Source organism: the organism of the source record quoted next, unplaced genomic scaffold (genome assembly GCF_019419815.1).
Source record: "Pyrus x bretschneideri cultivar Hongxiangsu unplaced genomic scaffold, Pyrus_bretschneideri_v1 Contig123, whole genome shotgun sequence".
Taxonomy (NCBI): Eukaryota; Viridiplantae; Streptophyta; class Magnoliopsida; order Rosales; family Rosaceae; genus Pyrus; species Pyrus x bretschneideri.
Genome location: NW_025999417.1, coordinates 14,168 through 29,652, shown reverse-complemented (window position 1 = coordinate 29,652; position 15,485 = coordinate 14,168). Strand labels below are relative to the sequence as shown.

Here is a 15,485-nt window from a genome sequence, read left to right as displayed (position 1 = left end):
TACTCTCTCTTCTTCCTGGCATTCAAAAGTTGCCTCATAAAACATATGTGAGACTTAACACTCAAAAGATTATGGCATATATACAATAAATTTAGTTATAAATTTTTATTATGCGTTCACATTCAACAATTAGAAAATATTAAATTTAAAAGAAATCGAAGAAATGAAAAGAATAAAAAAAGAAATTGATTAGCTTGTGTACTCAAATCAAAACTATACAAGAAATTAACAGATTTAAGATACTATGGAGTGAATTTTAAGATTTACATAGAAGACTTTTAAGTTTCAGAAGGCAAAATAAGATCAAAATCGAGTTTCAAATATCAAAGTTAAACAAATTTTTAATTTCAAAAAATAAAGTGACACCCTTTGTTTGTATTACAAAAAACAAAGTAATATTAAAATCGAAACTAAAATTAAACCTTTTATAAACTACCCGATGCAGCGTTGAAGAGTTTTAGCAATATTTTTAGGTAAGTTGCATTGGGGTTGATGCAGGCTTGCTTGAAGTCAGCCAGAACAAGTAGAAGAAAAAGAGCCTTGCATTTGATGAAGAGCATGACTTCATGTTCTCAAAATTTTAAATTAAATTTAAGCTAGTCCAGCCAATGTGCCATTTTATAATTTTGCAGGTTAATAGATTTATTGGCTTGCCCAATGTTGCCTGTGTCACCATTTATTTCCATCTTTCACATTCAATATTTCCTCTCTCTCTCTCTCTCTCTCTCTCTCTCTCTCTCTCTCTCGCTAGAAAAATTTTCTATTTGCAATTTCCTCTCTTCCTACTGTAAAAACAAAATTGCGGGTAAGGTACTCCGTTGACTGACAGGCTTAATCAGAAACCCTGTTTATAATCCAACGCAAGCACATGACACCAAGCCCCAACAACTTTCTGGGATTTGGGAGTTTTGGAGTTGGACTGACTTGCAACTTTGCATACCAGATGGGGTTCTTTGGTTAGCTGCTTGAAGCTCAAAGCTGCAATCTTGGTGAGTTCATTTTTCCAAACCCAATCTTTTGTTCTTGAAAAAAAAACAAAAAATGGTGTGGATGTGGAAGCTCCTTGAAATCAAAGAAAATAGGGTGTCTGCATTTCCCACATTCCCACCAAACATTGTTCCTCAGCTTCCTCCTCCACCTCCAAATCTCCAGTCAGATAATTTGAGTTTTGGGAACAAGGTCAGTCCAAGCATACTGCTAATAATCGTAATTTTAGCCATAATTTTCTTTGTTTCTGGCCTGCTCCACCTCCTTGTTAGATTCCTCATGAGGCCTTCTGCCGGAGATTCAGAGGACTTGGAGAGTGTGACAGTTCTTCAAGGCCAACTGCAGCAACTGTTCCACCTCCATGATGCAGGGGTTGACCAGTCCTTCATCGACACCCTCCCTGTCTTCCACTACAAAGCCATCATTGGATTGAAAAAACCTTTTGATTGTGCTGTCTGTTTATGTGAGTTTGAGGGTGAGGATAAGCTCAGGTTGCTGCCCAAATGCAGCCATGCCTTCCACGTGGACTGCATTGACACTTGGCTCTTGTCTCACTCCACTTGCCCTCTCTGTAGAGCTACTTTGCTCCCTGACTTCTCTTCCAACAATGGCTGCTCACCCAGTGTTTTTGTTCTTGAATCTGGGAGTGACAGCTCCAGAGAGATGATCTCTGATAGAGATGGACACAATTCCCATCTGGGATTTCATGGAGACATGGAATTGGGGCAGCCCCGCGCTGATGTGTCGAACAAATCTTGCGAAATTGTGGCGAAAGATGAGGCTAACCCGGCGGTAACGGTGGATTTGGGGGAGAAGGTAGTGCCCGTGAAGCTAGGGAAGTTCAGAAATGTGGACGGGGGTGGTGAGGGGAGTAGTGAAAGCAATGCGGATGCAAGGAGGTGCTTTTCTATGGGATCATTTGCGTATGTGTTGGATGACAAATCTGAACTGCAAGTACCGATTAGAGCATCGATGAAAAAGCAGTTGACCAAGAAGCCTACTCTGCCGTTGGCTCCAGGTCACAGGCAAGCAATGTCAGAATGCGATTGTGAGTCAAGGACAGAATTCAAGTTCAGTGGCATTGAAGCAATCGGAAGCCTTGAAACTCAAGGGACTAGTACTAGTGCTAGTATTACTAATGACAGTGGCAGTAACGGCATTGAGTGGAGCAAGAGGGAGAGCTTCTCGATATCGAAGATTTGGCTTAGGGGGAAGAAGGAGAAGCCAAATGGGGCGTCGGATTCGTCAAGAAGGGCCATTTCTTTCCGGTTTCCAGTGCATCGGAGTGCGGTGGTTGCAGGGGAGGAAGTGAAGGGCAAGAATGTTGGGAGTGAGAGTGGGAGGACAATCTCAGAGATTGACATAAGGAGGTGGGAAAATGGAGGGAGTGAAATGGGTTGTGATGAGGAGAATGTTAGCTGTAACAGTTTGGATTCACAAGCAAATCCACCATCTTTTACTAGGAGAACGCTCCTTTGGCTTATGGGAAGACAACAGAACAAAGTTGTTCATTCATCACTTGATCCTAGTGTTTAATTAGGTTTTTATTATTTAATTTATTTGATTTTGATTTATCTCTAGATCAATTATAATCTTTGATTGCTTCCTCTCATAGTATATGTAACTGGAGGCACATTCGAACTTAGATGCGGAATAGAGCAATTTTGGCTATTGCCAATGCCTACTACATGCACATATGTATTTTTAAATTAAATATATGAGCAAATTGTTGGTTTCCTTTCATTTAAGTAAGGGCAATTAGCCACAACAATCATATTTTGTTACAGAATGATTAGTGTTTATTATATCGATGTTATATTATTATTTGTAATTGTTATATTATCATTATGTCGTCGATACATGATCAATACATCATGGTTACTGAAAATGATCAATCTCAAAATATGAATAATGTAGCTATTTACCCACTCATAGTAAAAAATGGAGAATGTTTAATTGTCTTTCAAATTTGGTATAAATTTTGAAAACGTAGGTGCAGAAATACCCAGGCAAAGTCATTGAGTGACTGTGTTACAGGCTGTAGCATTAAAGAGAGTCAATTTTGAAGAGTAAAGGACTTGGGGGTGTGTTGGACGGAGTGGGTAGATATATTAATGGTGATGCAATAAGTTCACGGGAACGGTTGGAGGCCATTGTCTAGTGATATAAGTTGGCACCTAACCCACGCCATCATTGTATGCACTTACGTTCATACGGTGGAGTCTTTCGGTGTGAGCCTCATCAGCCAACAAGGCAACAACGAACCAACGCACGAGAACTAAAAGCCGAAAATCAGCCACTTGGTACTACGATGTAGTGGTATTTCTCTTCATTTGTAAATGAGAAATCTTAGGTTCGATTCTCATCAAAAATGAATTTGAACTATTATTATGGCTAACCCATTATGAAGTTTAGCGCACTACCCCACCTCTTTAGTGTAGATAGTATCAATTGTTCAATAAAAAACGGAACATCAAACAAAAACAACATATATAATTAAACAATAATATGTACAAAGAGATAAAGGGTGTATCTACCGTCTAATATTCTAGTAGATAGGGTGTTGAGTATCCACCTATGTGTCCCGGGTATGAAACTCTCTCTTCTAAATTATTGTAATAGTTTTGAACATTTTTCATCCCCTTCCATCTCTCCGTAATAATAATAATTTGAAAAAAGGGGCTTGCCTGCCGTTATCATTCACGTGTTATGAAGGGTTATTTCTACACTTTACAATTATTGAAAACTATAGATGGATGTCATGCTTATATTGCTATTCCTGAAGATCCAATTATTAGAAACTCACAAAATCTGCTGCATTTTGGGTTAGGGTTAAACAACATTTTCATGAAATGTGCAACAGGAAACCACAGAAACAAGTAACTTATGAAAACAAATTTTACATATAATCACTTGCATGCCTTTGAGTATTGCATTCCATCTACACCTTCAATATTGGAGAGCACTTCTTGTTGGATAATCCATCCGCATATGGAGAATGCACATATCTCACCCAGTGATAGACCCATAATTTGTCGAAAAATAATAGTATGTAGGTTTATTTTAATGCTTGGATTTTGGGTGTAAATCATTAGAATTAGGGTTTGTCTTGCCAATTAGGGATTAGAGTCAGTTATCTATAAATAGGATGTTATTTTTCTTTCAGTTAAGTTTGAGTCAGTCAAGATGTAGTATCTACGAGTTACGTTTTATTTTTTGGTAATCTTGTAGTGTTTGTTCGTTATACAATTAATAAAGGATACTTGTAGTTTTGTATTCCGCTATGATTTTCAACTAAATTTTAGGTTTAAATGTCAAAATGGTCCCTGTGTTATAATCATATGGTCAATTTAGTCTCCGTGTTTTCAATTTGACTAATATAGTCCTCATGTTTGTCTCTATTAGCCAATTAAGGACATTTCATTCAATCTCTTTAAAAAAATTCATAAAAAAATCATATAAGAAATAATTACCCTTTCTCTTTACAGAAAAAATGTAAATCAATGATAAAAAACACATATAAGAAATAAAACTTCCAACCTGAAAAATGATTAAGGTTGTGACATAGAAAGATAGGGGTTAATGTTAGAGAATTGAGTGGAGAATAAGTTTTCTTTAATTTTTAGTTTATTTCATTTTAAATATTTTAAATAAAAAAATATATAATTTTATAAATAAGTTTGTAATAATTTATTATTTTATTTACAGAAATTTTTTTTGAACAAATGATATTATTCACATTAAGAGGGAGTGGGAATATTCTTAATTGGCTAACAGAGATAAACACAAAGACCAAATTGGTCAAATTAAAAACACAGGTACTAAATTGACCCAATGACTAAAACACGGGGACCATTTTAACATTTAAGCCTAGTTAGCTATAAACCCTTCAAAGTTCAAATGTTATTGGAAGATATAATAATATAAACTTGTAACTTGTGTTTTGAAATATGATTTTGCCTGCATGATGGATATAAATTAATAGATGTCTTGGCCTGAATGGTTGACACACCCCAACCGAGATCAGGGCATGCTGGCCGTCACGTGGAAGTGACGTAGCCATGTGCACAGTGCGGAAGCTAAAAACAGTAATATAAAAGTACGAATAATTTAAAACTAGCAAATATAATGTGATGAAGTATGTGCTAGCGAAAGTAAGACGCTGAATTCAGAGCTTGAAGCCTACAACAGTCCAAAAGAAACGATACAACAATAGTGCACCCGAAGGTGACCCTACATAGGTGAGTGTCTGTCAGAATGCCGGGACGTCCTCTGGGAAAACCACCGAACCCACTAAGCTACTAGAACCTGGAGGGGCGCAAAACAAAAGCGTGAGTGGGCAAAAACCAAATCTTTGAAAATCATTTCATAAAATGCATTCTAACCCCTCGCCGTAAAACCTGTATACTTCCTAGAAAATAAACACATATACGTAGATATACCAAGTCATGCTCAAAGGTATGGCAATCATGCTCACAGGTATGCCATCTCGAAACCTCATAACAACATGCAAGTGCTCAGGTATAAATCACATCAATAGCATACTAATCTGACAGCCGGAGTCCCCTAAGTGACCTGTACGGCTGAATGTAGAGCTCAAATCTCAAACTTAATCACTAAACCTGCCCACGAGTCGGAACCACCTATAGTGGTCTGTACGACAGGCCTGGGTGTAATACATATGAACGCTCTAGTGCTACGATCACGTGAAGGCTGTGCGAATAATCGCGGGTCACCTACGAGTCGGAATCACCGATAGTGGTCTGTACGACAGGACTGTGCACCTAACTTAGATTCAAGCTGAGCGTGTGGTGCGGGAGGTGAACAACACGTGAAGGATTGTGCCCTACTCTGGGCGGGAGCACTAACACCGGGGGTGCAGGTTATGAGCTCTCTAAGCATCTCTAACCATTATTTAATGCAATCGTTAAATAACGCTTACCTGGCGCTTACCTATGCCTCCACAGCACCAACATATATATATATATATGACATATGCATAAACGAATATATAATTAAACGTATATGCTACCAATCATGCATAACCACTAATTACATAAAAGGAATGGCATAACGAAGCATTCATACTAAATTCTGGGAAATAATATGTATATAGGTATATACGGAAAACAAAAGCCCACTCACTGGTATGTGGAAGGGTCGTAGCCCCCCTACCTCGAGTGTGCACGCTCGTCCTCGGGATACGTGTCACCTATATGCGAATTAACTATAAAAACGTTAACTTAAAAGCACATAACCGTCCGTTCAAAATAACTTCTCATACATTGCTCAAAATGGACAAATGAATATACCAACGTGATCTACACAACCTCACGATCACATCCATATTTTTAAAATAATTTTTGGACTTCCCACGCGCCCTCACGCGCCAAGACAGGCACGGACCCATGCGTCCCCACGCGTGGCCACGTGCCAGGCACATTGACGGCGTCAAGTGACGCCGTCAGGAATATTCCATTAACCCAACGGAATATTCCGTTAAACCTAACTGACGCCATCAACGTCCGTTAGGAATATTCCGTTAAACTCAACGGAATATTCCCCTTTCTTCTCCGGCCATTCCCCCTCGCCGGCGCCGTCGCCGGAAAACCTACAACTCGCCATATCTCGCTCGTTTTTCCACCTTTTTTCACGTTTCTTGCACCAAAATCAACCTTAAAGCTAGTAGAACACGATCCTACAAGTTTTAAGGCCTAAAACTACAAGATTATACCTGTCCAAAACTCCAAAACTCGGCCAACTTCGAACCAAGCTTTCCCGACGTCCAAATTTGTCCAACGAAGCACTCCCAAGCTCCTGGGAACCTCACAAACACAATTATAAGCTTCAAATGTCCAAAAACTCATTAAATTACTCTTGCATGAACAGTGACCAAAACGGACCTTGTGAAATCGACGTGAAAACGTCGAGGTTCTTACCTGAAAATGGCACCACTGGACTCCTCTCAGCCTCAGGAACTCGATGGTGTCCTTGGTTCCTTCGATCTGTCCAGGTTGAAGGGTTGTGTGGGTGTCCGTACGTTTTTTGTTTGAAGAAGAAGAAGAAGAATAGAGGACTCGGGGGGAGAGAGAGAGAGAGAGAAAGTGACAGAGGGTGAGGGATAGAGATAGGATGTGTGTGTGTGGTCCAACTTTGGCCAACACCACACAAAACAACCAAAACATAATAAAAACAAACTAGGGGTAAAATGGTCATTTCACCTATGCGTTTCGATATTTCCGGGACGGGATGTCACAACCTACCCACCTTATTAGAATTTCGTCCCGAAATTCAAAACAACCAAATAACAACCCCTAGTAGCCAAAGAACAATCTAGGATACAAATCCCTCATCCGATCTTCTGTCTCCCACGTCGCTTCCTCGACCGAATGATTCCTCCACAAAACTTTCACCAATTTCACCGTCTTGTTCCTCAGAACCTTCTCTTTCCAATCAATGATCGTCACCGGTTCCTCGTCATACATCAAATCTGGATTAATTTCCAACGGTTGAAGAGGTATTACATGAGATGGATCAGCAACATAATGTCGGAGCATAGACACGTGGAAAACGTTATGCACTCTGGCTAGCTCCGGAGGCAACTCTAACCTATAAGCTACCTCACCAACTCGCTCCGTGACCATGTATGGTCCGATGTACCGTGGACTTAACTTGCCTTTCTTCCCAAATCTCACTACACCTCTCCACGGCGAAAGCTTCAAAAATACCCAATCTCCGATCTCGTACACTCTGTCCGTAGCATGCCGATCCGCTAAACTCTTTTGTCTGTCCTGTGCTGCTTTCAGATTAGTCTTGATTACCTGAACGTTCTGAGTAGTCTCCTCAACAATCTCCGGACCCACTAAAACTCTTTCTCCAACTTCTGACCAACACAACGGTGTGCGACAAGCTCTACCATACAATGCCTCAAATGGTGCCATGCCAATGCTCGAATGAAAACTATTATTATAGGCAAATTCCATCAAATCCAACCGCTGGTGCCAAGCATCACCAAACTGCAACACCGAAGTTCGCAACATATCCTCTAACGTCTGAATAGTCTTCTCAGATTGCCCGTCTGTTTGCGGATGATACGCCGTGCTATAGAGTAGTCTCGTACCCAAAGCTTCCTGGAAAGCCACCCAAAACTTAGATGTGAACTGTGGATCACGATCCGAGACAATACTCACCGGGACACCATGGTACTTCACCACCTTCGAGATGAAAAACTCCGCTAAACGACTCAAAGAATACTTCTCTCTCACTGGAATAAAATGTGCGGACTTAGTGAGTCGATCAACGATCACCCAAATGCCGTCAAAACCGTTATGTGTACGCGGGAGCTTGTACACAAAATCCATGGTGATATTTTCCCATTTCCACTCGGGAACGGGAAGCGGCTGCAACAACCCAAATGGCTTCTTCCTCTCTGCCTTAACCTGTTGACAAATGGCACATCTACTCACATACTCGGCTATCTCCCTCTTCATACCTGGCCAATAATAAAATGGTCAAATGGTATGATACATTTTAGTAGCCCCTGGATGCATGGCGTAAGCCGAGATATGTGCTTCATCAAGAATTTCCTTCTTCAAAACCACATCATTTGGCACGAACATTCTTCCCTCTTGCATCAACATGCCATCCGATTCACGTACCCTGAGGTCTCTCCTCCTACCTTGTTCTCGAGCTTGGATTAATTCTTGAGTCTGCTCATCAGCTGCTTGAGCTGCAAGCACCCGATCAACTAAGATGGGCCTAACTTGAAAATTAGCAAGTAAAGCCACATCTCGATCTTCTGCTTCTAACCTCACTCCCGTAGCACGCAAGTCCGCCAAAAGAGGAATACGGCTTGCATACAACGCATTAATGCGGCCCTAAGACTTCCGACTAAGTGCATCAGCAACTACATTCGCACGACCAGGGTGATAATCAATCGTGTAGTCGTAATCGCTGAGCAATTCCATCCACCTCCGCTGACGAAGATTAAGTTCCTTCTGAGTAAAAAGATATTGGAGACTCTTATGATCAGTAAAGATCCTACATTTCTCGCCGTAAAGGTAATGTCTCCACAACTTCAACGCAAAAATGATAACAGCCAACTCCAAATCATGAGTAGGGTAATTCAACTCATGGGGTTTTAACTGACGCGAAGCATAAGCAATCACCCTACCATGCTGCATCAACACACATCCCAGACCATTCAAGGAAGCATCGCTGTAAACCTCGAAATCACCACTATCGTCCGGGAGTGCCAGAACAGGTGCTTGAGTGAGACAATGCTTCAACTGCTGGAAACTCTGTTCACACCTATCATCCCACTCAAATTTAACATCTTTCCTCATTAGTCTCGTCAATGGTAAGGCAATCACCGAGAAATCCTTAACAAATCTCCGATAATACCCCGCCAAACCAAGGAAACTCCTCACCTCGGTGACGGTTCGCGGTTGCTCCCAATTCTCCACCACCGCAACCTTCTGAGGGTCAACCAGAATACCCTAAGCAGAAATAACGTGCCCCAGAAACGCTACTTGGTTTAGCCAAAAATGGCACTTGCTAAACTTAGCATATAATTGATGTTCCCTCAACCTTTTCAGCACCAAAGTAAGATGTCGAACATGCTCCGCCTTCGACTTAGAATACACCAGAATATCATCGATAAAAACAATCACGAACCTATCCAAATAAGGCTGGAACACCCGGTTCATTAAATCCATAAAAGCTGCTGGTGCATTCGTCAACCCAAATGGCATAACCAGAAACTCGTAATGACCATAACGAGTCCTAAACGCCGTCTTAGGAACGTCATCCCTATTAATCTTCAGCTGATAGTACCCAGACCTCAAATCAATCTTGGAAAACACACAAGCACCTCTAAGCTGATCGAACAAATCATCGATACGTGGCAACGGATAACGGTTTTTAATTGTCACCCGATTCAATTGCCTGTAATCGATACACAGCCTCAAAGTTCCGTCTTTCTTCCTCACAAATAATACTGGAGCGCCCCAAGGCGAAGTACTAGGCTGAATGAAACCCTTATCCACCAATTCCTGCAGCTGCACCTTCAATTCCCTTAATTCAGCAGGTGCCATACGATAAGGGGTCAAAGAAATAGGATTAGTACCTGGAAGCAACTCGATAGTGAACTCCAAATCTCGATCTGGTGGTAACCCAGGCAAATCCTCGGGAAAAACATCTGGAAAGTGTCGAACCACCCTCACATCCTCAATACTACTAGGAGGAGCCTCATCCAACACCACATGGGCTAAGTACCCCTGACAACCTTTAGTCAACAACTTTTTCGCCCGTAACGCTGAAATAACACCATGTCTCACCCCACTCTGCTCACCAACGAAAGTAACCACGGGTAGTCCAGGACGACGAAATGTAACTATTTTCCCGTAACAATCAATATTGGCACGATTGGGGTGCAACCAATCCGCGCCCAAAATCACATCGAAATCAACAATATCTAACGGGATAAGATCAGCTGGCATAACCACACCCTCAACTATCACTGGACACCCCGGGTACACACGATCTACGATACATCTCTCTCCTCTAGGCATCGCGAACTCTAAATCGAACCCTAGAGGTGTGGGGCGAGGTTGCATCACTTGAGCAAATGTATGAGAAATCACAGAATGTGTAGCTCCACAATCAATTAAGACTCTAGCAAAATAACCAAGAATATTTAACGTACCCATAATCAGATCCGGGTTGTTCTGAGCATCCTGCAGAGAAATGTTGTGAATACGCCCCTGGCCCTGCTGCCGTTCGCCACGACCTCTGCTTGCCTGAGTACCACGGCCCTGCGTACCACGCCCCTGACTGGGCTGACCGGTCTGTCTCGAAGACCCTGCATTGCTAGTAGCAATCTCTCCTGACTGAAACTGTCCTCCCTGATACCATTGAGAACCACCGGCTGGAGCTGGAGGATACGGCATATAGCCGCCCGAATACTGAAGGTAACCACCCTGGGAGTAGGGGTCCTGAGGATACTGATACTGTCCCGGGGCATAGGGAACAGCATCACCCTGGTAGTGGTAGGCACCACCCCGACCGGCCTGTCCATAACCACTAGGACCTTGAATCTGCTGGATAGGGGCAGGTGGTGGCAGGAAAGTCTGTTGCGGTCTCTGCTGTTGACTCTGGGGACATTGCGCGACTCGATGCCCCATCTGCCCGCAAGTGAAACAACCACTACTGCCCCGCCTACACTAGCCAGTGTGCCGATTATTACACCTTCGGCAAAGTGGGGCCCTACCTCGACCACCGTCCCCCTGTCTCTGGCCTCGAGCGCCACCAGTAAATCTACCTCCTCGTCCCTGACCAGTGGCACTGAAACCACCACTAGAAGAGCTAGAGCTATTACCACCCCTTTTGAAGTTTTGAGTCTGACGAGGCCCGAGCGATGCCTGACCTTTACCCTTGACATATTTCTTCTGGTTACCATTCTTCTCATCGTCATCACTCTCGCTCGTCATATTCTCAGAGTCCTCAACCCTCAGCAAAACCTCGTAGAACTCCTGATAAGTATCACAATGAGTGGAGGTCGACATCGAACGCCACTTCTTCTTAGTGCCGATGCGAAAACGACGAAGCATCTCCGCTGGATTACTAGCAATCTCAGGGTGGTAGCGAGATAAGTCGGTGAACTTCCGATAGTACTCGTTCGCAAACATCTTCTGCTGTTTCAACTCAGTGAATTCCTGTTTCTTGCGATCGATGTACTCTGGGGGCACAAATCTCCTCTTAAATAACCTAATGAAAACATTCCAGTCCGTCTTCTCGGCTGGAGTCAAACTACGAAGCTCCTGCTCCCACCAGGATGCAGACTCCGTACCCAGAAACCATGAGGTCGTCTCGACCCACCTCTCCACAGGAAGATTCCCCTGATTGTTCAACACTCGGAAAGTCTTCTCAATATGCTCTAACCAACGCTCCGCGCCCTCGTGCCCCTCGTGACCGTGGAACTTATCCAATTTCAGATTGTACATAGTCTCCAGAGGAGTCCTCTGGGGAGGGCGGATAGCTGCCTGGATAGCGGTAGCAATAGCTTCCCCCAGCTGAGTGATATCGGGGAAACTAGACTCATCTGAATGGCGTGGTTCCCGACGAGGCGGCATAATTCTGACAGAAGGCACCAAAACCATTAGAATACTCACAAAAGACACAGGACTGTCAAACCTAAGCTCTGATACCAAACTGACACACCCCAACCGAGATCAGGGCATGCTGGCCGTCAAGTGGAAGTGACGTAGCCATGTGCACAGTGCGGAAGCTAAAAACAGTAATATAAAAGTACGAATAATTTAAAACTAGCAAATATAATGTGATGAAGTATGTGCTAGCGAAAGTAAGACGCTGAATTCAGAGCTTGAAGCCTACAACAGTCCAAAAGAAACGATACAACAATAGTGCACCCGAAGGTGACCCTACATAGGTGAGTGTCTGTCAGAATGCCAGGACGTCCTCTGGGAAAACCACCGAACCCGCTAAGCTACTAGAACCTGGAGGGGCGCAAAACAAAAGCGTGAGTGGGCAAAAACCAAATCTTTGAAAATCATTTCATAAAATGCATTCTAACCCCTCGCCGTAAAACCTGTATACTTCCCAGAAAATAAACACATATACGTAGATATACCAAGTCATGCTCAAAGGTATGGCAATCATGCTCACAGGTATGCCATCTCGAAACCTCATAACAACATGCAAGTGCTCAGGTATAAATCACATCAATAGCATACTAATCTGACAGCCGGAGTCCCCTAAGTGACCTGTACGGCTGAATGTAGAGCTCAAATCTCAAACTTAATCACTAAACCTGCCCACGAGTCGGAACCACCTATAGTGGTCTGTACGACAGGCCTGGGTGTAATACATATGAACGCTCTAGTGCTACGATCACGTGAAGGCTGTGCGAATAATCGCGGGTCACCTACGAGTCGGAACCACCGATAGTGGTCTGTACGACAGGACTGTGCACCTAACTTAGATTCAAGCTGAGCGTGTGGTGCGGGAGGTGAACAACACGTGAAGGACTGTGCCCTACTCTGGGCGGGAGCACTAACACCGGGGGTGCAGGTTATGAGCTCTCTAAGCATCTCTAACCATTATTTAATGCAATCGTTAAATAACGCTTACCTGGCGCTTACCTATGCCTCCACAGCACCAACATATATATATATATGACATATGCATAAACGAATATATAATTAAACGTATATGCTACCAATCATGCATAACCACTAATTACATAAAAGGAATGGCATAACGAAGCATTCATACTAAATTCTGGGAAATAATATGTATATAGGTATATACGGAAAACAAAAGCCCACTCACTGGTATGTGGAAGGGTCGTAGCCCCCCTGCCTCGAGTGTGCACGCTCGTCCTCGGGATACGTGTCACCTATATGCGAATTAACTATAAAAACGTTAACTTAAAAGCACATAACCGTCCGTTCAAAATAACTTCTCATACATTGCTCAAAATGGACAAATGAATATACCAACGTGATCTACACAACCTCACGATCACACCCATATTTTTAAAATAATTTTTGGACTTCCCACGCGCCCTCACGCGCCAAGACAGGCACGGACCCACGCGTCCCCACGCGTGGCCACGTGCCAGGCACACTGACGGCGTCAAGTGACGCCGTCAGGAATATTCCATTAACCCAACGGAATATTCCGTTAAACCTAACTGACGCCGTCAACGTCCGTTAGGAATATTCCGTTAAACTCAACGGAATATTCCCCTTTCTTCTCCGGCCATTCCCCCTCGCCGGCGCCGTCGCCGGAAAACCTGCAACTCGCCATATCTCGCTCGTTTTTCCACCTTTTTTCACGTTTCTTGCACCAAAATCAACCTTAAAGCTAGTAGAACACGATCCTACAAGTTTTAAGGCCTAAAACTACAAGATTATACCTGTCCAAAACTCCAAAACTCGGCCAACTTCGAACCAAGCTTTCCCGACGTCCAAATTTGTCCAACGAAGCACTCCCAAGCTCCTGGGAACCTCACAAACACAATTATAAGCTTCAAATGTCCAAAAACTCATTAAATTACTCTTGCATGAACAGTGACCAAAACGGACCTTGTGAAATCGACGTGAAAACGTCGAGGTTCTTACCTGAAAATGGCACCACTGGACTCCTCTCAGCCTCAGGAACTCGATGGTGTCCTTGGTTCCTTCGATCTGTCCAGGTTGAAGGGTTGTGTGGGTGTCCGTACGTTTTTTGTTTGAAGAAGAAGAAGAAGAATAGAAGACTCGGGGGGAGAGAGAGAGAGAGAGAGAAAGTGACAGAGGGTGAGGGATAGAGATAGGATGTGTGTGTGTGGTCCAACTTTGGCCAACACCACACAAAACAACCAAAACATAATAAAAACAAACTAGGGGTAAAATGGTCATTTCACCTATGCGTTTCGATATTTCCGGGACGGGATGTCACAATGGTAAGGTTTCTTTGTCATTTAGCGAGCCACGCGTTAACTTGTGGGGCATGTTTACACTTTGACCTTCATGAGTCCGCTAATGATCTCACCCTTTACAAATAACGTATCCTTACTATATAAATTTTATGATCAGAACTGTTCAGTTTCATAATATTCATTTGAGATAATTCTTATCAAGAATAATTCAAATCACATCGTTTAATCTCAAATTTGCAGTATGAGTACTAAGTAACATATTTTAATGATGAACCCTCTATTTATTTGATAATTCTTATCAATGTCACATTAATAGAAAGAGAGACCGTGCATGGGCTTGTAAGTAAGTTGAGCTACACCCCATTTACCGATTGGTTTTATAGTGGAACCTTAACTTCTTTATAGTATCAAAATAGGTTGTCCTACATGTAAGCCCAATGGCTACATGTGTTTCACGTCACCCCGTTTGTCTTGTCCACGTGTTTGACTTGAAAGTTCACTACACGTGATGACGCGTTTTGAGAATGAATCTCACATTAAGAGCAAGTCAACCATGCCCCAAAAGGCAAGGTAAGGACTTTGAACTTGCCCCTTAGCCCAAAAGCCAACTCCAACGATCCATTTTGAGGAGGGCAGGTGGTGGGCCAATAGAAGCCTGCACAAATGCTCGAGCATCTTAAGCCCGACCTTGGGCCTGCAGGCAAGGCTGACGTCATCCACGTTTTTTTTTTTTTTTTTTTTTTTTTTGGTCGCGTGTCAAACACACACATTGGGCAAGTTAGCTAACAATCTCTACTGTCATGGGCTCTGCTGCTGCAGTTTCAAAAAAAGCCCAATATTTGGGAGACATGGCTTGATTAAAGCCGTTTAATTTCCAAAGGCCTGATGAAATTCTAATCCAAAAGTTATTCTTGTGCCACGTGGCACGTTCTGGAGTATCATATTCAATAACAAGAAAAGTCAAACAACCAGGATAATTGAATCGTTGAAATTATTAAACAAATGGAAAAATGGAAAAACAATAAGGAAGAAGGGAAAATTTTATATTTTTTTA

General features: G+C 42.7%; 1 protein-coding gene across 1 annotated transcript; it reads left to right on the top strand.

Moving 5' to 3' along the window:
- The first annotated feature begins 494 nt into the window (after window positions 1-494).
- Window positions 495-2,730, top strand: LOC103936632 (RING-H2 finger protein ATL13-like). Its single transcript, XM_009346475.3, has one exon. It carries the CDS (start codon window positions 1,042-1,044, stop codon window positions 2,521-2,523), a length of 1,482 nt encoding a protein of 493 aa, XP_009344750.3. The 5' UTR covers window positions 495-1,041; the 3' UTR covers window positions 2,524-2,730.
- Window positions 2,731-15,485: the final 12,755 nt, after the last annotated feature.